Raw genomic sequence first — 27,980 nt, 5'->3', positions numbered from 1 at the left:
ACGACGGAGAAAGGAGCAGAAGATGGAGACAAAGGCGGAGAGGGGGAAAAGACGGGAGGGCAGTGTGTGTGTGTGTGTGTGTGTGTGTGTGTGTGTGGTGCGTGTGTGTGCTGTGCGCGCGCGCTTGTGATCCCAGACGGGATTTTAGGGCTCCGCTGCGATCACGTTCTCCCATCTTTCCGTTTCTGCTTCCTCCATCTGTCTCCCGCTCGCTCGTTGCTCGGAGGATGAACAGGACATTTTAAACTTGGCCTTTTTCTCTGTTCTGCAGCACCGTCCCTCGATCTGTCCGGCCGCCGTCCCGCGGCCTCCGCGTCACAGCCCTCTGCTGGCGCTGGGTTTCATCTTGATGAACCACTCTCCTGCAGGGTTACTGTTGTACAAATCCAGGAGGTGCGTGTCAGGATCCAGACAGTGCTCACCTGCAGAAAACGCACGCGCGTTACATTTTGAAGGCGAGTTAGAAAAAAAAAAAGAAGGATTTATTTTACATATCAGTTAGAGCTAAAACTACCAATTTTTTTTTAATTTTTTTTTAGGCAATTCATCTACATTTATATGTACATTGCTCGATTAAATGTGTGGGCCATCACATGTCAGAATAAGGGAAAACGTTCATCCCATTTTCAAATGTTTTGTTTTGTTTGACCAACAGACCAAAACGTCAAAGTACTCCGTTACAGTAACATAAAACGGAAAAGCAGCTTTAAAAATGACTTGAATGATCGAAAGATTATCAGAATAGTTGTTGATTTATTTTTCTCTGCGTTGATTATAAATCCACTAATTGTTAATCAATTCCTGGGCTCCTGTTTGTACCAAAAAAAAAAAAAAAAGATCATAATTCAATAATCTGCGCTACCAACGTGCAAGTTTGGAGATTTTCCATTTCAAAGTTGAACTGAGTGAAAAAGTTTTTGCTCCCTGTGTCAGCTCTCATGTGAGCACACAGACATGTGTGTCATAAGCATTTGTCTGCTCTGATAACCGCAGATGTACCGCTCCGGCCTCTTTGGCACTTGCACACGTCATTACATAAGACCGTTGCTCCTCTCATCAGCCCAGCGAGCAGAAAGACATGCGAATGTCAGCGCCGGTCTGATCGGGGAAAACGGTGAAGACACTTTCACTTACCGATATTCCCTCCCACTTCATACAGGGCGCAGTCAGGATACGCCACCGAGCTGTTTCTTTTCAGAGACACACATAACACCTTCTATCATGCTCTGTGTTTTGCAGAAAGGTGGATTTGCACACAGTCATCAGGTGACAATAACAAAAGCTGAAACTGAACTTTTACAGAACAAAACGAAAGTTAGGAGTTTTGTGCTTTTGGATCTCAAAGCAGACAGATTTCATGTCGCAAAGCTCGACAACTTGACAGTGTATTTAGAACTGTTTTTAATATATATCTATTGATTCATCAAGCTCTTCGTGTTTGTGAGGAACAACAGATGTACACGGTTAAATATTGTTGCTGTAATAAACCTAGTAGAAGACAGATTATAAACTGAACACAAGTCCTGATCTGCATCATATGCAAGATGCACTTAAATCAAGTTAAACTGTAGAACCACCGTAAAAGTAATTTAATTCCTGCCTAAATACATAAATATCACACGGCAAACAAAATACAAGTATAGAATAAAACAAAAATGGAAGTCTGAGGTTAGCAGCCATATCAGTATCGTACATACCGTCGCATTTTGCCTTTTCCATTTTCGGGGCTGCGGAGGAACTGGCGTTGAAACTGGGCGAGAACATCCGAGGTTCGCGAGTTGATGTTGATCTGAAACTCCATCGTGCTGCTCACCAGATCTCCAACCTGGATCTTCACTGTGCGACACGGCTGCAGGGTACGAAAAAGAGAATATCCAATATTTATTTAAGATCATAGCTTTGAATTCACTTTGAAGTCATTCGTGGCTAATCATCAATTCTATATCTTATACTGGTTCCAAGGTCACACATTTCTTTTGCCCCGGTGTACAGTGTACACAAATGAAAAGAAGCAGAGCGATGTTGCTGAACCAGCTCACCTCGGAGCTGTTTTTGTCGGGTTTTTCTCTGCTGTCTGTGTGGATCTTCCTCAGCAGGTTCTTGATGCGACGATCGTAAAACTGGTAACGCCGGTTGCTGTTCTCATTCAGCTTGCGCACTTGGCTCATGAGGAAGTTAGGGATCTGAGGAGAAAAGCAACAGACACAGTATTTGTTACCGGTATACTTTCATAGCAAGAAATACTGTAAGTACACGGTTTGCCAGAAGAAATCTTATCACTTGTTTACTTGTTTTTTCTCAAAACTCTAGCTAGAAAAAAAAAAACTAAGTACAAAAAGTTTTTCATAAGATTTGGTGTCAAACAGCTGATTCTTAGGTGAAAAATAAACCTTAATGTAATTTTTTTTTTTAGAGGTTTGACTGTATTTTCTTTCCGGTATATGAAAGGTTTTGCGATGAAAATTGTTTAATCCTTCTTCAGCGACAGAAAATCTGTTGAAAGACTTCACAGATGAACTGGAGCACACGTAGAAAGCGTAGGAAATACATTATTAAAAAAAAAAAAAAATGCGATTGTTGTATCTGATGTCTCTGGGTCCTACCTTCCAGAGCAGGTCCTGATAGCGGATGAGGAGCCTCATAACGTCAGCTGCCTTCTCCACATGTCCTTTCTCTGCGCCCTCCGTCAGTCTGCTGGGGATGGCCTTATGGAGGAAGAGGTTGGGAGCCATGATGGTCGCGACGGCCCACAGGTTCATCCTGTTCCTCTTTTCCCTGGAAACCACCTTACTGAGGAAGTCGAGCAGAGCCTGGAGGAAACACAGATGGAGGTATATGATGCCGAAGACATTTCAGTTGCTTTGAATTCTTTTTTTTTTTGTTTTGTTAAAAGACATTCTCACCTTGAACTGAACAATGTGCAAATGTCTTTCAACAGGAAAAAAAAAAAAAAGAGGCCACTTAAATGGAGCACAAAATACAGTAACGTGAATCATCACTGACTGAATCATCCGTAACACCTCAGATGAGAAGAGTGTTAATGCACGGTAAGTTTCAGCTGCCTCCACTGGAGTCAAAGTAATTAGTTCAGGTGGGTTTTATGCTCCTGGTTGCTATAAGCGGAGCTGAAGGCACACTTGTGTTGACGAAAGTGAGTCATGGTTAATGCAAGCCATTATATAACGGAGCAGAGTGTTAAACTGTGGCGTAAGAGCAGAACAATGAAGTAATACGTTATGAAAGCGTGCTCTGGTCAAGTGTCATCTGGGATACATTTCTGTTTCTGACAAATCTAAGAAGAGCGTGTAGCGACTAATGAAGAACGTGTAACGCAGCGGAAGTCAAAAGTCTGGTTTAACACTTTCAAGGTCATTCACGGTTTCTGTAACAATCCCACAAATCTTTACACTTCGAGATGAAATATTTGTTCAAACTTGCCCCTTAAAAGTTTGGTTTTTTTTGTCATGTGTATATCTGTTGAACATCACTTGTTCTTAATTTGAGCTGCTGCCTGTTTTGACCATGACTTCTTTGAAAAAGAGATTTTTAATTTTAATGGGACCTTTCCTGATTAGATAAAGGTTTAAAAAAATAAAAACATTTTCAACAAGGCCATACATATCCTTGTCCTTTACTTGAGTAAAAGCAGCAAAATTACACTTTAAAAATACATTGTAAAATATAAGTCATTAACATGTTAGTCAACCAACAACATATATTAAGTATCATTAACAAAATAGATTTTAAAGTATCCAAAATAAAACGACAAAAAACACAGAAAAATGGCCCTTCTGAGTGTTATACTTCTTTATTATATCTTTGTATTAATATTATTGATTCTGTGAAAGGATCATTTTGCTGCTGTAGTCAGGTGGAACTAATTTGAAACAATTTATAGATTAAAAAGTAGTTTTAAAACCACTATGATCTGTTTTGTGTTTGATCTGCAGTTAAGTAGCTAGTAAATAAATGTAGTGCATTAAAAAGTGCAGTGTTTTCCTCTGAAATGGGACGGAGGGGAAGCGTGAAGTGGTATGGGAAATATTCTAGTACAAGCGCCTCAACGTTTTAGTCGAGTCAATGTTTTTAGTTTTATTCCATCCCTGGGACATCACGGGCGTAAGACTCTGAGGGGATTCTCATTAATCAAACTGTTTTAACAATGTTTCTTTTACCCTGAAACTGACTGGGATTATGTAGAAAGCCCCTAGTCTATTCCAAATGAGCCTAAACGAAAAACTTTACATCTGTGTAAGAATTTATGAAGTGTTGTGTTGTCTTTACCTTCAGTGTGTTCCTGTTGGGCTCGGGCAGCAGCAGGATGAGCAGGTTCAACATGTGGAGTTTCTGCTTCAGATCTGTGATGTCTGAAAGAGAACGCAAGTAGGTAAGACAGAATATACACACACTGTTCATTTCCTCTGTGTATGATCAAGAATAATGGCGTTTCTAAAGATTAATGGCATTGTGACAGGTGGCCATTAGGTGTGTTAGCTTGCGTCTCTGTGGCCGCGCGTCGTTTATCACTTTGTACTGATTCATACATCAGCGAGTCATCAGTCACGTTATATTAATATCAATCTGTTTTTTTTTTGTTTTTTTTTAATTAAGGTGAAACTAATGTTAAAATAGCTGATCCTCTGCTCTGCTGTGTCACTGTGCATGCATTTGTGGCGGTACTGCGACGCCTCCTAAAATGGTATCAACTTGTTCATCTTCATGTTGATTCCTCAGCCGGAGCAGAAAAGATAAGCGCCACACATCATGGTGAAGAGACTTAGGTAATTATGACGTGAACCCCGCTGAGCTGTCGGAAAAAGTGGGCAGCAGATTGTGTAGAGGAGGGGAAGAGGAACTGTTGAATGTGTCTGTTTTATACAGTAATCTAATGTAACCTGACAACATTAGAGACACTATCAGATGATCTAATACACAATAAAAGGATAATAATCCAAAAATAGTCATTCACTTCAACATTTTCCACAATGATAGTTATATACAGTATGATATACAGTAGGCCTGGTTGTTATGTAACTACAGAGCATTGTCCTGAAATGAAAAGGCCTCAGGTTTAATCCAACAACAGACACAGGTCCTGAATAAAATGTTCAGAATAACAACACAATAATTATGCAATAAATACACATCTGGAACCTTTTTAACCGACACGAATGGTTGAGTAGCGTCCACTGACCTCTGACGGCGCTGAAGGTATTGAGGTACTCGGTGGTTAGCAGTGGAGCGGGCAGTTCCCGGATGAACTTCTTGAGTAGTGCAGCAGCGTCATTTGGACTCACTTCATCCCAACTGACCTGCCCTGAGTAGAAGTTGGTTTCCAAGTTCTGCTGCAGCAGCTACGGACAGAAAACAATGTTGTTTTTAGAGCAGGTTGGCCACACTGTCGCTGCCTAATTATTATATTGTTGTGTAATTAGTTGTGAAGCAGAGTCTATTGATTAACACAGACATTATTTATTTTAAGGATCAGTTATGACTGGCGGCTTAAGTGGGTCTACATGTCATTCAAAGTCTCTGAAACAAACAAATCTGTCTTGATTTAAAACTTGTTATAATCAAAGTTGCCCTTTATGACAATAGACCTTAAAAACACATGTACAAGATCTGATTCTAATTCTTTAACACAGAGAGCCCATCCAGGTATATGCAGGTCATACCGAGCTACCTGATTGTGTATAAGCTGTCATGCAGAAACTGTGGTGAGCAGCAGGAAAAACTGTGTTAATATGCCGATGGTAAAATCATCAACTGATGGCTGAACGTCTCTTCCAATTAGTTTTTTCAGATTAACTAATTTGGAGTTTCTATGTTGATTTAGTAAAAAGGGTTTTTGGAACAGGAAATATTTTCACATGTGGTGTTTACTTGTCCCTATAAAAGTAAACATGCTTTTGGTATGCTTTTAAAACCATAAACAAATGAAAGAAATCACAACCAAAATATAAAATGTATCTAATTTACTTTGAGTGATCTCTTATCAAATCCACTGCTTGATTGTCGATCCTGGCAGTTTTTCCTAGCTTAGTGCTCCCTGGCGCCCTCTGGTGGGTGGTTATATTTAACTGATTCACCATCACCTCAACACATGAGGAATTAAACACAGAAGCATGAGGCCATCTGACTGCAGCAGCTAAAAAAACATTAATTTTGCCTGATTGGACCTTGTTTTTCCAAATGCCAACTGTAGTTAAACTCGGTAAAGGCGGTTGATTTTTCTCTGCTGTTCAAGCATTTCTGACATTTTTCAGTGTCAATATTGTGGCTGCCCTTTAGGTCATGACATGTTTTTCCTTCACTTTACGATCATTAAACGCACTCTTGAGGTGTGTGTTGATCTTGTTATTGTACCTTGATTCTGGACTGAGATCCCGGAACCCGCAGGATCCCCTCCGAATCAACTCCTTTCTTGTCTAGAAAGGACAACAACTGCAGAGGGAGAGAGAGACAAAAGAGAGAGACATAAGCAGAGTGAGGCGTCAGTAGATAAGAATCTCACGCTCACCTCTGCTGGTTGTGCTCTGTAACTGCTGCTACAAACAGGGTGTGGTCAAAGCGTTTCGCATACAGAGGACATTGGGGTTGTTTTATCATCTGTATCTGAAGACGCAGTTCAACAAAGGCAAAAATGTGCACAACACGAGCGGGAAGAGTAAAATACGGTCAAAAAGATCAAAACTGTCATCTTGTGTCAGACCAGGGGTGAATAACGGATACATGAAACAAAAGTGTGTATGTGCAGTGCATACCAATTTTACTTCACACATGTCATCTATCAGCTGTCAGCTACAGAGATTGACCGTGTAAAGTTTTGTGAAAGGTTATATTTCACAGATGTATTTTTGGGTTCTCACTGCCTGCAGGAAGAGAGGAGTCGAGGTGTTGGGCTTCATTTTCTGATCATTCTCCAGCAGCGTGGCCAGCGGCACCCCGAACAACGTGCTCTCTGTGAGAGAAAGGTTGGTCATGTCACATGAACGTTTGACCAAAACAACATAAGTGAGACATTGTCCTCTGTTGGGTATAAAATGTTGTTGCTCGTCTTATTTTGTGAGGATGAGTGGGCCGACATAAAGTAGGTCTAACCAAAAAGGATTATTTAGTGATAATTAATCAGTCATAAAGAATATGTAGCCATAGTTTTGTCTCTTGTTTGTTCTGTAATATTCTATATAGAGCAACAGGCACAATGTAAACATATTTAATAAAAAAAGGAAAGAGGACATTTTGATTTAAAACCAGCTCAGGTTGTCAGTAGTCAATAAATGAATGTATTACATAGGAACTAACAGATATTAGACCTGTTAAACTATGCTAGCACCAGAAAAACTGGAGGAACAGCTGGCAAAAATTTGAAAACTGACAGTTTGTGTTGTAGTTTTGCTCTCATTTTAATGAATCGCAGGCAAAACAATAAACCCATAGTTAGTGTTATTTTCTTTAAAAAAAAAAAAGAAAAAAAGGTAATAGCCGAGTACAGTATGCCAATATACATGTGTGTTAAGTTCCCCTGTGAGCCGAGTGCTACTATACCTGGGATTTTCCTCTTGGCGGTTTTGTGCCTTTTGACCTCCAGCTCTAGGAGGTCGCACAGCGCCGTCATGTCGATGAGAGCCAACTGACGCACCTTCTTCATGTCGGCGTGGGAGAGATCCTGGATAAGAGTCACTCCTAGACGGCACTTGGGGCAGACTACCTGCTGAGGAGGTGAGAGTGGAGGGAGAGAAAAGTGAGCAGAGCGGGAGTGGAGATGAAAGTAAGAAAGCAGAGGTGAAGAGGCAGAAAAAGACAGAAAACATACAAACCGAAAAAAAAAAAAAAAAAAAAAGTAGAGAAGTTGGAAGAAGATTTGTACGAGGAATTGGAAGTAGATTAAGTCAAATATTCACTGTCATGTTATGTACATCAGTTTATGGCCAAGCAATGTTTGAAAGTAAATGTGGCAAAAGAGTATTAATGCATGCCTTAATTAATTCCACTAATCAGAACCACTAATTCTTCCCTTTTTTTTTTTAGAGAAAACTATTAAGTCTGAAACCAGAAAATAAATCAGATGGACTCACCAACAACTCTGCTTTTGTTTTGAGCTAATTCCATCATTCCTTATTGGCTTAATCTTGTTATCCAACCCACAACAGAGGGCTGATTGCAAATGGCTTATAACAGCATTTGTTTGTGTGTGTGTGTGTTTATTATCAGGTTTACATGAAAATCCTGATCCAAACAGGAAGTGAAATGTACAGAGATTTCTTTGGCCCAAAATTACTGAGACCAGTTGTGATCAGTTGTAATTACATTTATTTTTCAATCACTTTAACACTGCCATAATCTTAAATGTGAAGATTTGCTGTGTTGTGCCATAATCACAACTACAATTGAAGCCAAACGCAGTATGATGGAACTGTGATGCTTATTTGACTGCGTATCTGCAGGAAAACGTAAATGCTATTAACGTTATTGTTTTTCATGTACAGTACAATACTGTAAGTGAACTGACTTTTCCTTATAGCAGTGTGATTCTTTTAAAATCATCTCTTCTGTCAATAGATTACAGTGTCACCGGAACACATGAATGTACACACAAGAAGTGTAACACAAGTCAGGGTTTCCCCTTATGTTTAATTTGCAAATTATTTTCCCCATTTTACCATCTACACAATGTCCCCCCAAATTCCCTGTTTGAGATAACATTTTAAAACCTGAGTGGGAGAAGTAAAAAGAGTTTGGGTGCTTACAGGCAGGGTGCCGTCCTCTTTCCTGCGTTGGCTGTTATTCTGTGGCAGTTTGGCTTGTTTGATGAGGATGACGGCCTGTTCGCAGTAAGCCACATCAGTGATGAAGAATTCTTTAGGAGCACCCTGCGGATGCTCGGGCGTCACAGCTGAGCAGGAAACATGCACATAAACACACACAATCACCAGTCTGTTAGTTCAGAGGGAAGTCCGCTGTGGAGATGGCACAAAAAGCTCAATTTGAATACACGTAACACGAGGGAGCACGAGGAAGAAAAATCCTAAAAGTCAACAAAGAAATGAGGAAATGTAATGCAAACTTCATTCAGCTCTTATCTGAATCTTATCTCCCAAAACAGACGAACATATAATCACAAAACCAACAAAACTGCTGAAGTCACAGTCACCGTGAACTGTGGTAAAGGTCGATCTGGAACAGCCCTCCTTTTCATGATAGTAATGTGTCCAAGATAAGTTATCTTTATAATTACGAGTGTTGCCTGTCAACAGATGCCAACCTGCTGTATGTTTTCAGTATTAAAACACTGACATATGAACTGCAGCTTTCTCCAAATAGCAAACTGTTTTCCCTGCTTATTATCATGAGTACCAAAAACAGACAGGGACTTTCTCCAGCAGAAGCCTGCAGAGACAAGTGTTTATCCAGGGATTAATGTGAACCAATGAGGAGGCGGATGACAGGACCGTGTGATGTGTCCTCTTTAGGCCCCCACAAATCTGTTGCTCACCTGACTTCTGGTATTTACACTTACATCCTGTGGCTAATTTGTAGGATTATCTGATGATGGAAATTGCAAACAACCTGGCTGATTATTGAGTAAATACAGTTTTGATTGAATTATATTCCACAAACAGCTGCAGCCACTGCTGTGCTCTATGCCTGTTTTTAATTGGCTTTAAAAAAAACAAACAAAAAAAAAAAAAAACTTTCACATCTTTGTTATTCCCTTTAGTATTTGCACGTTTATTTTTGACTAATTATATGATGTAGCTCTTACCTGATAATGGCGTTTTGGCAACCGAAGCCATGCTGTTTTGGGCAAGGTCTTCACTATGTTGTGACTCAGGCAGCAGGGTCTGGTGAGAGAGAGCATGGAGACATTGTAAACACCTCTTTTCTTAAAAATCAACACCAGTAAAAATCAAGTCTTTAACTCTGTTAAATTGTCCACGTGGTGTTTTTTCTTTTATATGCTACAAGATACATCAAGTGTAAAATTAGCAGTCAACTAGCAGGCTGACTAAGACTTTCTTTTTCGGAGCTGCAGTGACGGTCTGATAGTGTCAAAAGCTCAGTCAGACAGCCAGGTTTTCATATGTCACTAGCCTTAGACGAGCGGCAGAGACAATGAAGTCAAAGATGTAGAGTTTCATCGAAGCCACTTTAGAACATCAGGGGATTCTAACAGAGAAGAGTTTTTAGAGATTGAATCAATGCCATAAAAGAAACTTTGAATATTTACTTCACCTCTGGGAATAAAATGTGTTTCATTTTGTCTGCTAAGTGTATGGACATTGATATACAGTGTTTCCTTTGATAAAGCACTGATAAGGATCATACCAACAGCATCTTTTTTTCCCCTCGTAGGGTGTCTCAGATTGGCAGCGAGGACAAAGCATGGCCTTTACATGATATTTAATGTCAGCCTTTCTGCATGGAACAAGACAGCACAATACAAAGACTCCCACACCGAGTTCTGAGAGTCACCTGAGAAATGGGTATTTTATATTTGAATGCATAATATATTCACTGCATTGGACACAGACAGGCTGTGCTTGCTGTAAACTTGCACACTTTCAAACAACATTTCTAAAGTACTTCTGAAACTGGAAACCAGGGTAACTGGTTGATTTATGTGTATCAGGGAAGTGTCAGTGTGAAAATCTACATGTGAGGTACTGAACACATACCGTATATGTTAGTTTCTTTTGAGAAGCTTAATTCAAAGAACAGAAAAGGTTGTTCTCAAACAGTCTTAAATTTCCCACTTATATTTGTAGAGCAGTTTAAAGCATGTAAAGTTATGTGGGGCACAAATACTTGAGGTCAGTTGCAGAACAACCTTCCTGAGACTGACAGTGATCTACAATGTGTTTCAGCATCCTGACCCGAGCGATTGGGGCGTGGAAGATCTCACGAACGTCGCGGGGTGGCGGTTTGTTCCTTTTGCGGAGGGTCAGCGTGTAGGAATCCAGTCGACGCTGAACGGCCTCGGCCTGCGTCCGGGTCAGAGTGGACAGCAGCACAGCTTTGTCTACATCCTCGCTGTCCTCGCTGATGAGGGTCGACAAACCAGCATCCGCCAGCCACTGCTCCTCTTGTTCTCCTTCTGCAACAAGTATGTATGTACAGCAGGCATTGAGATGTAAACATTCACACACACACACACACACACACACACACACACACACACACACACACACACACACACACACACACACACACACACACACACCGACAACAACAACAACAACAACAACAAGATGTGGATACAATACATTTAAACATGCAGATTTTGACCCAATTAAAGGATAATATGGATGCAATTTAATGTAAAAGATTTTAATTAAAGTAAACCACCTATAGGTAACTGCAAGTTAGTTTAATAAATTTAGATTTACTAAAACACCTTTTAAAATGTAACATGTAGCACAGTCAAACCAAAACTAATCAATGCGGAAACAGGGAATCACTGTAGCATCATGACGTGCCAAATGGGACGGTTTTAAGGAGGGTAAACAGAAAGCCAATTTTAACTTTGTCAGTTGTCTGAGTTAGCTATGCAACAGTTACACCTGGCACTCAATGAATGTAAATTATCAATAAGAGTTCATTTCTTATTAAGAACGAGTTTGGGTGGTGCACAGCGTTCTAACTACGCTAAGCCTGAACTCTTGAGGAACTCTCTTGGACACTAAATACAGTACGTTTGGTCTGTTTTTTTTTTTTATTTAACAAGGAAGATCATCAAATTATGAATATAGTAATAATGTAGCATAAAATTATACATAAACAGAGGTTAAATTTATTAGGGAAGAATTCAGACAGTGTTTCTGTTTGACATAACATGAAAAGGATCTATTAAAAGGCAGAGTTAACATATTCAGATCATCTGAATGGGCATTATGAATAAAAGTCAGCATTCATAAATAGCTATTTGGCTTCTGTATATGAAACAATCCCCGCCACAGAGTGTTTGATGGTGTTGTCATGGTGATGAGCGCTACTTTGCTGCATGAGAGAAACCTGATACGTTGCCATAGCAAATGCATCATTTCATGGAGGATCTTAGTAGCAGCTGAATTAAACATTAATGCTTTGCAAGACTATCAGATAAACTCACGAGGGTTTTTTTTTTCCTCCTCAGCTCTTTCTGTCCATTCTTAATCAATCAGTGCACAATCAGCAGTATTTACCTTCTGACTGTCGGGAGTCTCTCCTGCTGCCGTCGAGGTCGGTGTCGCCACTCCCCTGTCGGATGGTTTCTACCTCACTCCAGAACGAGTCCAGGCAGAGTTTGTCAGGGTGCTGCTCCTGGTCCTGGTCCTGGTCCTGGTCCTGGGGAGGCAGTGTGTGTGTGCTGGGTGCGTTTTCAGCGGCTGCCTGGTCCTGCGGGCTGGCCCAGGGCTCCACGCTCATCTCGGTGGGGCTGGGATCTCTGGTGCAGACATACACACACGTAAAGAAATTACACGGACGCATGCAAAAAAAAAAAAAATGAGCAGAAACACAAAGACGCATACAAACACAGGACGAACGGTGAAGACTGAGGTGCTGCGGGGAGGAGGAATCAGCGGGGAGAGACAAAAGGAGGTGGATGGAGGGAGGGCCGGCGTGTGGAGGGCGATGGCGAGAGCGGACACAAAGGGGGGTCTCTATTGTTCTTGCAAAATGTGGCTTGGAGGCAAAGTACCCTGCAGATCCACTAGATGTCACTGTAACAACGTGAAATCGGCTTTCCTGAGGGTTACACCCCTCTGTCTACTGAAACACATCTGCGAGTGCAACCCACTAACAATGGAAAATGCAATATAGAATGAATTTAAGAAAAATGAAATCATAAATGATCTAAATTTGCTTTCAGCTTCCTTTCCAAACACAAGCAGGAAAAAAAAAGCAGCCTGCTTTCCCTGTGTAGGACTTAACAACAGAGGATACTGTTCTTTGCCTACAATGGGACACACTCAGCTGGCAGACACACTCGTCTCCTCAAGAGCTAAAATATAACCCAGTGATCACAGACACAGGAAATGGTCTGATTCACTCCTCTGGTGTGTGGTTTAGTCACATTCTTCTGATCAGTAAATCTCAAATGACATACCAAACCACAGAGATACATTTCTGAGGCATTCCAGATGGCTTGTCATGCCATCGCGAATGCAGATACACAATGAAGTGATTGTTTCCGGGTGTGCCGTAGCCCAAAATACACATCATACTTTTAGTTGTGATTCGATGAGCTTGTCAGGATGTTCCTCATACATTCCCTCATCAGCCACAAGTCACTTGAAGACAGATCAGACCAGGATTTTTCCACAACAATGCTTTGGGGGTATTAAACCAGTTTCGTGGTATTTCAGAGGAGGAGGGTGGGGACGCTGTGGGGTTGTGAGTTTCAATAGATTTAATTCAATGGAAGCTTCTGTTCTTAACAAGAAACAGCAAGAGGAAACAGAAATAATTAAAAGCCTGATTTACACAGCTTCAATACAGGCTTAAAATAATTGTTCTTTCAGTCTATGCACTATGCATAGAAGAAAATGCCAGAGATATCACCAATGACTATAATTGGGAAAAAAAAAAAAAAAAAAAAATACTGCATAGCAGCTTTCTCATTTTTCTAAACTGGCAAATGGTATTAAGTAACTCTATCAGCTCCACACAGATGTATTAGGTAGAATAGGTCATGGTATTTCTTTACTGTTCTCTAAACCAGTATGGTTCGATTTCAATGTATAGAACAGCAGTATACAGTGTAATGTGAGAGTGCCCCTCAGTCCAGTCTAATCCAATCCATTTCAATGAAAAACCTCAAACACTTCAGCTGTTTTTGATCTTACTCTAAAGAAATCCTCCTTCAATACGACTGTAAAGAAACTCAACAGTGAAGCTATTCTACAATAACAGACATTAAATGCATTATGAAAAATGATGCACAGTTCCAGCGTATTTGATCAGTAATAACGATGATATTAACAATAATGAAAGCACCGGGCACTGGCCAGACAAGACATCTGTCTGAATGTTTAGTCTTTACATTTTTAGAAAATAGTGGACAAATACGCCCATCACACCAGAGCAATGCCAAATAAATTACTAATGTAGTCGGACTACAAACCAAGACCCAAAGATATTCAATTTACACTGACAGGAAACACAACAAATCCTCACATTTAATAACCTGGCAGCAGCAAATGTTTACATGTATACTTATTAAATGACTTCAATATTTAAATTGTAGTTACCTCAGTTGTTGATGACTAATTTTCTGTCTGTAAACTACTGTAATTATTTCAGCTCTGGAAATCTGATCTCATTCAATTTCTTAGAGTGTAAAAACATTATATAAACTTTCTGGAACAATCAGATGAGAATTTACATACCTACGAAATGTTATGATTGTCTTCACTTATATTTATAAGATGTTACAATTTAAAACACATGTTTCCTTACAAAGAGAAGAGTAATGTGTTTCAGCTCCCCACAGATTTAGGCTGAAACTTAAAGTTTTTAAGCATCTGCTCAAAACTCGACAAACCAACTACTCCTATATCTACTCAAGTTTAGATAGAACAATTTGTAGGGGAACAGAAAATGCAGTAATGACGTAATCCCAAAAGGCAGTATAGATGTCATGAAAGTTGGTTGAATACAAGATCTTGCTCACTACATCACTAACACACAGCTGCCCAAAAGCCATAACATGTGCTCACAACATGGCACTAAAAAGATCAGAGGTCTTTGACATCAAAAGGAAAATATTCATAATAGAGAAACTTTTTTCTATCTCACAAAAGAATGTTCGTTTGCAAACTGTCAAATGATAAGAAAAATTATCTGGTCTCTAAATCTAAAATACAGACTCCACAGCATAAACTTCATTTTTACTGCACAGCTGCAGCAGTTTGAAGTTGCACTTCACTTGGTATTTTTTTCTCTTTACCACACAATGTGCCATCTACACAGCAACAGACAACACTACAAACTTCAGCAAAACATTAGTAGATTTGGTCCCGCTGATCAAGCCACAGCACCAACGCTTCGTCATCAAACCTACCTGGCTTTGTTCTTGTGGAGCAAGGGCTTCCCTCGCTTGCCCTTCACTGGACTTCGGTTTGGTTGGAACCTGAAACGGTTCAATCTGGTGCGTGGAAACTGCATGTTGGACTCGAGCCTGCTCACCACTACCTCCTCTCTGCCTCCCATATCCACACTGCTAGAGGAGTCCAAGAATTACAGCCTTGCACAAAAACTAGCTTTATCCAGTCTTGGTGGTTGGACACCATGTGAGTGTGATGTAAATCTGTCCGCTGCTACAGTTTCTCCGTGCGGTGACAGGAAGTGCTGTTGTAAGTCTTGAGGCTGCGAGCCGAGTGGAGCTGGAGATGGTATGCAGGAGGGAGTGACGACTCCCTGAACATCAATACATCATTCACACCTGTTCCCTCCCTCGCCATGCTCAGGTGACGCACCCTGCCTACAAGCCCGATGGCCATCAACTTTCTCTCTGGTTCATACAGGAATCCATTGCCTGCCACATTTTGAACCACAACTTTAACTGAAACACAACAATAACCGTCTTTGTTTCAGCTGGTAGAAGTCGAATGATGACATAAATGATGCATCATCAAGCTACATGAGTGAACGCCAACCATTCATAAGTGTACCTCAGGCGCTTTATTCTTATTATTGAGTTCATTAATTAAGCATTCTTTGTTGGAAAGACGAGGCATTTTACCACCTTTCTGTTTTATGTCACTGTATGTCCAGAATTAAAATAACCAAATGGATCAAAGGACGAAGACATTCACCTCCTTTTCAAACTTTGTTGTAAAGCTTGCACTGCAAACACGTCAGCTTTAATCTCATAGCGCATACTTGTGGTGTGACTGCTAATGACGTGATGGTTTAAAATCAAATCAGTCCTTATATGCAGAAGTAAACTACTTATTGCACCATTTGTGTGCTCATAGCGAACATGCTCGTTCAACCTCGTACCTGAGCACGACTAAACATCTGATATAAATGACTGTCAACGGCCGGCTGTGTTTGAATGTGATTTATGTATACGGGTCAGTGGCAGAGTGAGAGAAACATAAAGCAAGAGAAAGTTTCTCGAGTTTCTGAAGTGCAACAGGTCTGTCCGCATTGCTTGTGAGCAGCCCTGTAACCCCCTCCAGCTAAAAATCCCAGCAGCTGTGATGTGGAATCCCCTCAGGGGACAGATAATAAGAAAGAATGAAGATAGCTTTGAATCTATTTCCAATGTTTCATTGTTTTGCCTCAAGAACCAAAAGGAAAACAAGCATTGTCTTAGTCAGAACCTGCTTATAATTGTCTTCAACTTGCCAGCATGTTACGAAACGTGGCCACAAAACAAAGCACACGCTGCCTGCTAATAAAGAAAAGTAACTACTGAAAATGTCAGGGTGTTTGGATTGTTTCTTGTTGAATGGACCTCCCGTTAACAAAGAAAATCAACAGGAAGCCATCCACTCTGAGAGAAGAATGGACAAAACATGAAACTGTTGCTTACCTTTATACCCTGTGGGAAATAACACAAAGTTACCCGAACCAATAACTCTGCTCAAGGTATACAGTAATCCACTTGAAAAACCAGCTCCTGTTAAAGGCAACGGTGTTTAATCCTCGTGGTTGAATTCCACTGAAAGCCTCTTAGCCAGCAGAGAACGCAACAGTTAGCATATTCGGCCTTGAGAAAGTGTTTCTTCTCAACACTGTCACAGCATGTATGATCTGTGACATGGGACAGTTTTAAGCGCAGAGAGTGATGAGTTCGAATCACGGTGAGTCAACAAAGTGCCCAAACCTCCTCGAACACCACAAAGCACCAAAGACTAAAACATTAATGCTAAAAGTTCAACATTTAGACACAGAAACATTTTTGCAATGATTAACAAAAAAACAACCAAAAAAAAAAACAAAAAAAGTCTTATCAAAGACTGGTCAAAACTGAAGTGGCACACAAAACTCGTTCAGCCTTACGGTAACAGTTAATCGATACATGCGCCTCCATCCCCAGCAAACCCCGGGTCCAGCAGCAAAAGCCTAATCCTACCTGGCCTTGGCCCGCCCAATAACTCTGCCCGACAGCAGCAGCAGGGCCGCCGAGCTACTTCTCCCCCATGGCATCCTGCTGTTGTCCCCCTAAAACTGCTGCGAGCTGGAGGAAACAGCAGCTGCCTGCCCCTGGCGAGCTTTCCCCCTGTAATCTCTTCAATGCACAAACACATTAGAGCAAGGACAGTTGGCTGCTGCTGGCAGGAACGTCACTACACCGCATCCTGGGGCAGGAAAGGAGGTCTGCATGGAGGGGGCCGGGGGAGCCGAGTGGCTGAATAGCTGACTGGGGCCGGGACAGACAGCGGGAAGATATCGTATGAAAGCATGGAGCAGAGAACACAACAGCTGCGGGCATGACTGCCTCAGTTTCTTGACGAAGTTTTTGGATCAGCTTATGCTGCAGCTTCTTTATTTTTCTGGGACAAAGACAAGTGTAAAACATCCTTTACAGGAGTGGCAACATGCTTCGGCATCCATTTATTGATTTAGCACCCAGGAATGTTCAACATTTCTTTAAAATGACCTTTGGCCTTTAGCATTATTGGTTTTCATCAGTAACTGGAGGCCATGATCCAATTGACTGTCACGTATTCACAACATAGATTAACATGAATCACTATCAGAGACAGAGAGGCACTCGGTCCAGTGATGTCCACAGACAAAGAGGCAGGAATGAGAAACAATTTCCTCATTGAACTCTGTATCAGGTCTATTAAAGGGAGAAACACAAAGCAGAATAGGGGCTTTGATTGACTGGGACATAAACAACATACAATAGAGCCTGTGTCCTCTTACATCTTCTGGACATAACCCACTTTGACTTGCTTCAGGGCTAACATTCACATCTGACTTGTTCTTACCCTTTGACCTTTCACATAAAATAGATTAGTTATTGTGTTAGGCATTAATGGGTCTTGTGCAAATATGACAACGTTAATGCCAGGCATAAATATTTTCTAATGCCCGTTATTTAAGAAAAACTTAAGTCTGCAGTTTATTCTTTTGTATATAAACTGCACTGTCCTCTATCTTTGGCCACATCATATGGTACAGGGAATGTGAGGATTAGGGTTAAAAAAAAAAACAACAACAACAACAACATATGAGTCGCCATTTGAAAAGGCAAGTTTGATAGATTAGGGCTGAAAATGTTCTTTTCACCCTTCCTGTAATGCTGCATGATGGTAAGTATTTGTCACTGTCTGTTCTCTGTCCTGTCTTTACACTGGATTTCTACACAGGTGGCTGGTGCACCAAACGTTACTTGATGCTGAAATGAGCTAAAACAGATGTGCCATTTATTACAATTGACCGCGCTTTGGGTACATTTTCAAAGAGCTTTACTATATTTATCTCATTATAAGAGAGATCTTTGGAGTTCATTCCCAAGGATTGGACTTTGTAACACAGCAATGTCGAGGGGGTTTGAATTCTAAAAAAAAATCCAGACAGTACTTCCAAATCTTACAAAAATGAAAACCTCCTTTATGTCTATCAGTCTCCGTTAACGCCAATCTAGTCAGTTCTTGGTGCATTGTCTGGCATCACATTATTCACCCATTAAAATGCTCACATATCAAAACAAGTCCAGTCATACTGAACATAAGGCCTTCTCTGTTGCATAGACTGAGAAGATATCGGGTCGGATCGATGCTCGTTTCTGCTGGCGTCTCAGCTCCTTGGCAGTTTTCCCAGGTACTTAGACTGAGTTTGTCTCTAACCAGATCAACACAGATTACGGACACCAGTGGGGGGCCTCCTGCATTTAGCATTTCTCACCAGCACTCTCTGCTCCCACTAACTTATTCCTCATTTCCCTTTTCTCCGTTGCATGTCAACAACAGCTCTGTGAGGTCTGCCATGTTATTTCTCAATCACTCTCTTTCTAAATTTCCTCATCGTCCGGACCAATAAAACCACCTAATCTCCTCCCCTGTAACTCGAGGTCAAACCATGCTCTTTTTCTCTCCCTCTTAAATATCGTAAAATGTTTCTTTTATTTTTCTTGAATCATCTCTGATTTGTGTTTCTGGGCAGTCAAGCCCTTTCTGGCCTTATCTGACAAACCTCCGTAGCTCACGGATACATCTGGAGAGGGGAAAAGGAGTGTTTAGAGCGTGACGGCGTGCCATCATGTGACCCTGCAGACGGCATATGACAGTTAGCTCAGCCTTGTGCCCTGCTCAGCCACCTCTTGGCTAGCAGGGTACTGAGCCTGTGTGGAGTGCGGGGGACGGGGACGGGGACAGGGGGGAGGGGGGATGGAGGGGGTGGGGGACAGGAAAGTGGAGGAGAATACAGGAGAAGAAGAAATAATGAAAAAGGGCAAATCATGATAATGTTACTGTTAATACGTAAATCTGATCATTGTTTAAAATGTGAAATGCAACCGAGCCGAGGCCGATCAGACTCATCAACACCTCCGGATGGTTTGACAAACACCCAAATGGGGACGGCACGTCACTCGTATCCACATAATCCAAATCTAGGTTGCAAAGCAGCACTCGTGTTACAGACACAAAAACACGAAGAAACAAAAGAGGTGATGAACTGCCGCATCAAACGACGAAGTTCACGCAGCTCATGCAACTTAGTTTTCAATCCAACGACCGCAACACACTTCCACACGAACCAATGAAAGTATAGCAAGAGCAACTTTGTAGTGAACACTTTAGTCACGAGTACAAAACATTTCACGAGATGGCACACCAATTCATCGGGGTGATGTTGCCGAATTCGTTCTGAAAGAACAGATGGGAAGTGAGTTGGAGAATGGCTTCAATTACCTGGCCATATAAACATATCGATGCATCACTCAAAGTATGTCCCTGTACAAAGCTCTGAAAAAGGAAACAAAAAAACAGACATTTTAAGCCCAACGCTGCGCACTGCCGTTTTCATTTATGTCAAAAAAAAAATGACTGAAGGATTTCACTTTAAGCCGAGGTAACAGTTGTCCACGAGTTCACTGAATCACTGGTGTTTTAATGCACTCTGTGTGAGAAAAAAAAAAATCTTCACTTGTGTGCAAATTCAGCTGAGATTTCCCATTGAATACGCTACGGTTGGTATGAAAGATATACAGACCTGGTTGGTTCAGAAAGATAATAATCACCTTTGGTCTGTTGGCAACAGCTCATATTCTCCACAAGACGATGTGACACGTAAATATAAATTGTGTTACTCCCTGTCGCTCGGCACTCATGCAGTTCAGTCGTGTCAAGCTATTTAGTTGTTGGACTGCAGGCCTACTCTATTTTAGAAGGGCTTTCCAGTTGACAATAAAAAGCTGGCAATAAAGCCTTGGGTGATCATGTTTTCCGGAAACACTACGTGATCATAAAAAACATGATGAATGATTGGAACATGATCTGCAGCATGTAACCATATCTCTGACGATCAGGTTAAACTTACTTCCTTGACCAGATCTCTTTCACTGAGCCATTTCACAAACACTGTCCGTCCTGTCAACTGCTGACAGGAACTGAATCTGTAGGTTGGAGGTAATAGTTTTAGTAGTTAACATGTCTTTGACAGAATTATTTTTTATTTGTGAATCCACGTATTTAGTTTTGTGATAGAGTCCATATTTTGTCGACAAAAACAAACAGGCGTATTCGTGTGAAGTCTCTCAGTGCATGGCTTAAGTGACTAGCAATGAAAGCTGCACCTTCTCCTCTCTGGCCATATGGCGCTAAAGCAGTTCACAAGGGCAGCAGTGCTTTGCACTGACTTTTACCATTTTAGACTTGGAAGCACGCATGCTCTTATATAGTTGTAATTTACAACATGTATATTGCCAATGTGCTCTATCTATGTACACTAGTGACAAGAAAATCAGGGGGTTAACTCCACAGTTGTAATACAATGTCTAAAACCTACAGCTTCTTCACATCACACTGATTGCAGTGTTTTCAAAATAGTCTGCAATTGACACAACTAAGACAAAGTCAATCGAGGACACACCGATCAGCCATAACATTACATTAGAAACACGGACTGGTGATGCATTAAGGACTACACAAAAGCCTCGCAATAAATCCTCCATTCATAAGGGTCATAATGTTCAGTTGTTATTCAATCTGATGAAGTGAAGTGTTGATTTATTCTAATGGTTATTTAGGAGACTGTAATTTGTGGTGCTGTTGAACTGCACTGGGCTATAGTGAAAGCTGTTCCTAATATTTTGTCAGACTATTTTCTCTCAGTGTAGTCAATCCATCTTTTAATCAGATGGAACGACAAGTTAACACTGGGATCATTACAAAGGAAATATGTATTGTTTATTACAACTAATGCTTCACCTGTCAGTGGTTTTATTGTTGTGGTTGCTGGTTGTGTTGAAACCAGGTATGTCGCATTAAGGTCAGCAAGCTCTTTAAAAAAACAAACAAACAAAAAAAACAAACCCTGAAGCATTATCTTAATAGACTGGGGATCATCAAACTGGATTTAGGTACACGAGCATAAGACTAAAATGAGCTGAGCACAGCTGCACGTGCAGCCAGGAAAAAGGCCATAGTAACAGGTCCTGATACCATAGCAACCAGAAATGCTTCCCGACCGGAGAGCAGAAACACAGCCAAATGGAAGAATTAACACACTATATACACAGTTGCACACAATCACATGACCTTGTCTGTATTACGAACGCACAAATATTCTTTTGCAAGATGACAGTTCAGATATAAGTTATTACAATTTACCGGGTTTTTTTTTTTTTAACGAACTGCGCAAACCACAGCTAGCGAAACAGCAAACAAAGAGATCCGACAACTACAGCGATCGACATACCTGCAAAAACACCATCGACGCCTCCCGGGGCGGGAAGGCTCCACTGAGCAGGGAAAGGAGTTTTGTCCATGTGGTTACAGCAGCAGAGAGGGAGAGCGGTGTCAACAAACAGATGGCACGAGGAGAGATGACATAAGACGAGGGAGACTGCTCTCATCAGCTAACCGTCCACATTACCCTTCTCACCTTGCGGCTGACGTCACTACTCCGGGCTCCACAACATCAATACCATAATGACATTTGGTTGTACATCAGCATGCTCCTCTTGGATAATCTTTTTTTTTTTTCCCACATGCCCACCCAATTTATTGTCCAAAAAACACTTGTAAAAACCCATAAAAAAAAATTAAAAAAAAAAAAACTGGACAGAAAGAAATATGATTTTCTCAGCAGACTTTCATATATAAACACCTCAATTTGTAGTCATGAGTAGTTTTTAGGTTTAAAATCTTTACTTTTACACATATCAACAACAAAATGCCCATCAGCGACATTTGTGGTTTGTTTTAACAACGAATGAGATGTTATTCTAAATCTAAGGAGCTGTAAACATTTTTTTTTTTTAAGAAAACATTAAAAGGAAAGATACAATACTCCAATTTTTCACATATTGAGGGGCAAAACATTTTTTTTTAAACAATAAGCTATCAAATAAAAAGAAGTAAGAAGTAATGTACATTACAAGACTTGTTAAATGCTTTATTCATTCATATAGGCCAAATAACGATTTTGTTTTGATTCCCTAACAATAAAATGATTGTTTTCATTTTGTTATCCTTATATTGAAAAATCACATTTGTTGGGTTCGGTAAAAAGATGTTAGAAGTGAAATGTTTGACCAAAAACAGTAATCAATTTTAAATCAATACGGTGAAGATAAAAAAAAAAAAAAAAAAAAAAAAAAAAAAATACAACTTATCATAACTTTACTAATTTTATGAGTTAAATTTCCAGGGTTTCTTTAATCTTTTGAATTACTGTATATGGAGATGACATCCATCTGCTTCATGAATTATCTTTGAGCAGAGATTTAAGCAGGACAAGTCAACTTTTGCACTTTTATTCCCTTTATTCATCTATATTTAAATCATTAGTCAAAATGTGATTTTAATTCCATGCAATTGTAAATGTATGTATTTTTTTCTGGTAAATACTTTTTATTTCATGAGATGGATGTGTTGGCTCTGTTGCCTTGATTCTACATGCAGTAGACTAAGGAGAGGAAATTCTGTTGGTATCACCCAAATGATCATATTACTTATTAAAATCTTAGGGATTTTATAGCTGAGTCAAAGACAGCATCTATTATACTACCTCTCTGACAGATAGGCTTAAGCATTTTACTGTAAAATTAAATCATTTGCATAGCCATTTATGATACAAAGTGGTACAAAGAGGTATAACTGCAGAACCTAACCTTTGCAAAGCCTCTGGGGTATTAACTAAACCACAAAGAATATTGCCCCATTCATCATATAACAGGAAGGTTGAAGATTTGCAAACCACGCTTGGTTAAAGCATCAATTTACAGAAGTCCTTTTCCCTTATCTGTGTAGTAACCATGCAGATACTGTACCTCTGACAAAGAAGTTCTCAGCAGATTTTGAATTAGCTAAACATTAACTTGTAACCCATCACAGTATATAGCTGTAGTTGTGGTTATAGTTAGTATCTAAAATATAATATCACTTGAATATAAGTGAATAAATAACAACACAGTGACTTATATTCTCCACACAAGGTCCACTTACTGGAAATTTTAGTTTCATCTCATGACCCCCTGCAAATGAAGTTCCATCTGCTGATGAAGGCCACATGATGCAGCTAAAAGTATGAACATTTCCAGGAAGTGCACGTTGTGCTATGTAATCTTTTGTCAGACTGCTATTTCCAAGGTCACTAATAAACCTTCAAGCACACATTCACCAATGTATCAACAATTTAAAATGGCACACACCTATCCAAAGTCCCACCTGACTCCCTTAATACATTCACAGTTGTGTAAAAATGCAACATAATTGGTTATTTTTAGCCATGCTGGTGCAATGCCTCCCGGTATGGTAGTGTTGAGCGCGTGAGTCAGCTTGTCCAGAATTAAATATGTGAACACCTGCTGGATGGATTGAAACCAAATTTTCCACATAGAGGTTTGATCTTTGTTTTATACACAAATACCTGCAAAACTAGTACCAATCCCATCTTCTTCACAGATGTTTTAAGTGCTAGTAACACTGAAAACCGAGATGTATTTGCAATAAGGTAAGAAGAATCACTTTGCCAAAGCCTAGCCTTCACTTCTGTCCTCTCACAAATCAGTCTGGGCAATAAATAACTCACATCTTAGAGGTAGTAATTCAGCAGGAGTAACTTAATTGTAGATATCTAATTCCAAACATTCTGGAAAACCCAGTGTGATTCATTTGCTCCACCTCTGCATTGTGCACAGTTGCAGCTTTCAGGTGGGTAGATCGTTCCTCCTGGACAGATAAATTCCATCTGACATCCTGTTTTTATTTCCACTGCCTCTCAGCTTTCTTACAGACAGTCTGGTCCATTACAGGGCTGTGCGTATGTGTGTCTGTGTGTGTGGCTGAGATAGACAGAAAAAAAAACAAGAGACACAGAGACTCAGCAATAGAGAGCACAGAGGGCCAGTAAAGCATCCGACTCTCTTCCTGCCATTGTTTCATCTCGGGGAACCCACAGGAGGCTCAGCTGTAGGCTGCTCCTCCTGGACATCAGCTCACTTCCCCCCCTGTTGGCACACTTCTCCTGCTATGGCTGCTGTGCGTTTCCATGGAGACAGAAAATATGCCAGCAGATGATTGCATCCCCTGCTGAAAGGCATTCTGAGATAATTATACACACCACAACCTGACACTGTTAAAAAAGATAGCATGAAGGCAACTTATGTGTGGAGTCACAAGAAAAATAGTTAGGAATCCTACTAAAGTCTGTCTGTAATTTGTTTATTGTGCTACAATGAGTTTCAATTTAATGTGAATATGCCTCATATACATCTCATAAATTTGACATTTGGCCTACAGTGAATTATAGTGACCTTGATCCTTTGACTTTTAACCATGAATGAATTTAAAAATTGTACTTGTCCAATGTTGTCCAAAGATTCACTTTGCATCTAAGATAGTACACATGGTAAACATTACAACTGCTATGTGTTAACAACGTGTTAGTATGCTGACATTTGCATTAAGTTGTTCCTCACAGAGCTCCTTACATATCTGTGACCTGTGTGTGGTTTATGTGTGTGTGCCATTTCACACATTTGTTGTTCATATCTGGTTTAGGTCAGACAGAACCTATGGCTTACTTGCACTGGTGAGAAATTGTAGATGCTCTGGACTTTCATTGGCTTACATTGACATGTGTGCATTAAGCTGGATTTCTAAATTTCTTAAGGCCTTCAGATTTACTGTAGTAGACCTGGGAAAAGTGCCAGACATCTGCTGTCTTGCTCACTGTGTCTCATGTCACAACAGCATCTGAAACCTGCCCTGCTTATGTGGTCTATAATGGATAGACTGAGTGCCCTGCAGAGGCTCCTGTTTGTTGTTGTAAACACAGTGAGTCAACAGTTTGCTGTTTTTTTCACATCCAGTCATTATTATGAGCTTGGTGCTCACGTCACACAGTATTGCGGTAATATATGTAACAAGATGGCATCCTTTCTATCTGTTTTGACTGATTTTACCATGTCTGGCTGCAAACTCTCATCCAGCGTGGTGTGACAGGAAGCAAGCTGCAAAATTGACACCGCTAAGAAATCCCACACCGTAGCCTACATTAGGAAACCAAACTGTAAACAAATATATGTTATTGATCAATGCCTCATTGTAATGACAATGAATTACATGTCTGTGGTTAAACACATTCAGATGTGTTCTGTCACAGGCTTTTATTTACTTAAAAATGTGAACCCTTTCTGCTTTTAGTCCACGTAGAAGAGGCTTAACAGGAGTGGGACAATTACATGGATTTGCAGACAATAGGCACTATTCAAGCAGGGCTAAAATTGCTTGCTATATTTAACTAACTCTCTTCCATTCATGGTAATATCCTGCTTTGGGATTAACCCTGATCTGATCTGAACTGGGCAACAAAGTAGCACTGGTGAGATGTGAGCTCAGCAGCACGAGTTGTGATGAATTAAATGATGTGGAAGGAGAAACAAAGAGAGGTAATGAGCAAGGGCATAATTTAAAATGAATGCACTTCACCAAAATTTACTTAGTTATTTCTCTGAATTTATAATGTTGTTTTTCATTTTTGTTTTTGTAGAATATGAAAGTTGTGGTGGCGAGTTTGGATAGATATTACTATAGATAAACTCTTTTTTAATTGATTAAATTATCATTAGTATGCTAAGTAAGTAATTCATGTACACTACAATGCAAAAGACCAAAAAACTAAGAACCATACCAATATCTTTGCAGGTTTTATAACATTTTATTTTCATGCAGACTATTATAACAATAAGATCTACTAAATGTGGCTATTGCAGTAAAATATGCTTGAGAAAAACACAATATAATTTTAAATTTGGCCATTTGTATCATTGTAAACATTAAACAGAAATGTGAGTTACGCAACAAAAAAACATATTAAATCAGATGAATACATAAAATCAGTGACTTTGCTGGTTTTCCTCGACATTGTTTTTCATATTCAGTACAAGTCTAATCATTAGCATGCTGTAGAGTGAGTGCCGCTGGTGTTTTCTTACATTCAGTTTACGCCATTCACTTAGTATTGCATGCATATCTTTAGGCCAACATAGTGCAGTTAGATACAGTACCTCATTCTTTGTCTTCTCTCCTATTCAGCAGCATGTGTTGCTCAATTGTTGCTGAGGTAAGTAGAAACTGTATGAGAGGGCATTGCTACCAGTATCAGTGCCACTTTAGTGGAGTACAACCAGTCACTAATGCCTCTGTGTCACAATTTGGGTACTACAGCTCGATCATAAACATTTTGCACTATCAAAACTCTCTCAGGACATACAGACACACAGACAGTGATGGTTAGTGCAAGTCATGGCATACAAATTGTGTCATATATGGACATATACATATTTGTGCTGAGCTTTGAGCAGCATGGTTCTCATCGTTCTAAATAAATCTACATGTAACGTCCACAATTAGCCACTAGGGGGAGCGCTTACATTTCTGTAAATGCAATCAGCAGCCAGTAGTCAGAGAGGAGATGAAGGCGAGTGGCATCTTGTAGTTATTGCAATATTCTAATAGGGGGACTTTTCCCCTGAATATTACTCTGTAATGTGTTTCTGCACAAACTGTCACCATGTAATTTGAATAGGTGTGGTGATTTTCAGGACATGTACACTGAACAGAGGGATATCCAGCCGAACTTTGCTTGCTCTAATGCAGCTTTTTACTCTCTTGATTGGCTTCTTTAAGGCCTTTGAGTGCAAACACATTATTAGGTGCAGCTCTGACTTGCAGGAATAGCTTTAGAGAGAAGGAATATTGCACCACACACAGTATCTGACTTAATTGAGGGAACTTTAAGAGTTAGTTGGTCAGCATGAAAAGTAGACAGAGATTCTTTCTTTCATCTTTCTATTCTTACTGTGGTAACAGATATCCTTCTTCACAATTCAATAGTCAATCAGAACTAATGAAAGGCTTCAAGGCTTTACTAAAAGTGCACTGTCAGTGACTGCACTCAATCTGAAACCTCGATGGAAATCCCACAGAATCTTTGCTGAAGAGTCAAACCACAGCACGCCTCTAGCAGAGAGCGAATTACTCCTCTGCTGTTATTGCTGGTGGATGTGTTAAGATTTGGAAAGCTGCTGTGTCATTTTTGTGCACAATGAAATTGGAAGAGCAACTTTTGTACAGTAGTTTTCAGAAATGCAAGAACTTCTTGGTCATGATCAATATATAGATTTACATTTCAAGCATTACCAGTTCCTGGCACTGATACAAAGCCAAGAAGAAAAATAAGCCACAGGAGAAATTATTTTTATTGCTGCCAGTGGAGATGAAAGAGAATGACTCATGTTGTCAAAGAGGAATCCCAACATAATCTGGTTTAGTGTCAAATCCCGCCAAAGAACGCTCATACCT

At 40.1% G+C, this 27,980-nt stretch overlaps 1 protein-coding gene across 8 annotated transcripts; it reads right to left on the bottom strand.

The window, feature by feature from the left end:
• Positions 1-103: 103 nt before the first annotated feature.
• LOC138196828 (rho GTPase-activating protein 40) lies at positions 104-22,042 on the bottom strand. Of its 8 annotated transcripts, XM_069147234.1 has the most exons (16): positions 21,868-22,042; positions 19,141-19,288; positions 12,186-12,427; positions 10,878-11,098; positions 9,767-9,845; positions 8,751-8,896; positions 7,549-7,714; positions 6,870-6,961; positions 6,367-6,444; positions 5,195-5,354; positions 4,285-4,367; positions 2,604-2,810; positions 2,040-2,183; positions 1,698-1,849; positions 1,135-1,190; positions 104-422 (listed from the first exon to the last, which is right to left on the bottom strand). In XM_069147234.1, exons 2-16 carry the CDS (start codon positions 19,206-19,208, stop codon positions 316-318), a joined length of 2,001 nt encoding a protein of 666 aa, XP_069003335.1. In that variant the 5' UTR covers positions 19,209-19,288; positions 21,868-22,042; the 3' UTR covers positions 104-315. The 8 variants fall into 8 exon arrangements, with proteins under 8 accessions (XP_069003335.1, XP_069003351.1, XP_069003344.1 ...); XM_069147250.1 differs by lacking the exon at positions 19,141-19,288; XM_069147243.1 differs by lacking the exons at positions 19,141-19,288; positions 21,868-22,042 and adding an exon at positions 19,860-19,883.
• Between the last annotated feature and the right edge of the window lie 5,938 nt (positions 22,043-27,980).

The sequence above is a fragment of the Embiotoca jacksoni genome, unplaced genomic scaffold, assembly GCF_022577435.1.
Source record: "Embiotoca jacksoni isolate LCO1_2020_lvr unplaced genomic scaffold, fEmbJac1.0.p SCAF_1, whole genome shotgun sequence".
Taxonomy (NCBI): Eukaryota; Metazoa; Chordata; class Actinopteri; family Embiotocidae; genus Embiotoca; species Embiotoca jacksoni.
Note: the sequence above shows the minus strand (reverse complement) of the source record. Positions and strands in the feature narration are given on the sequence as shown.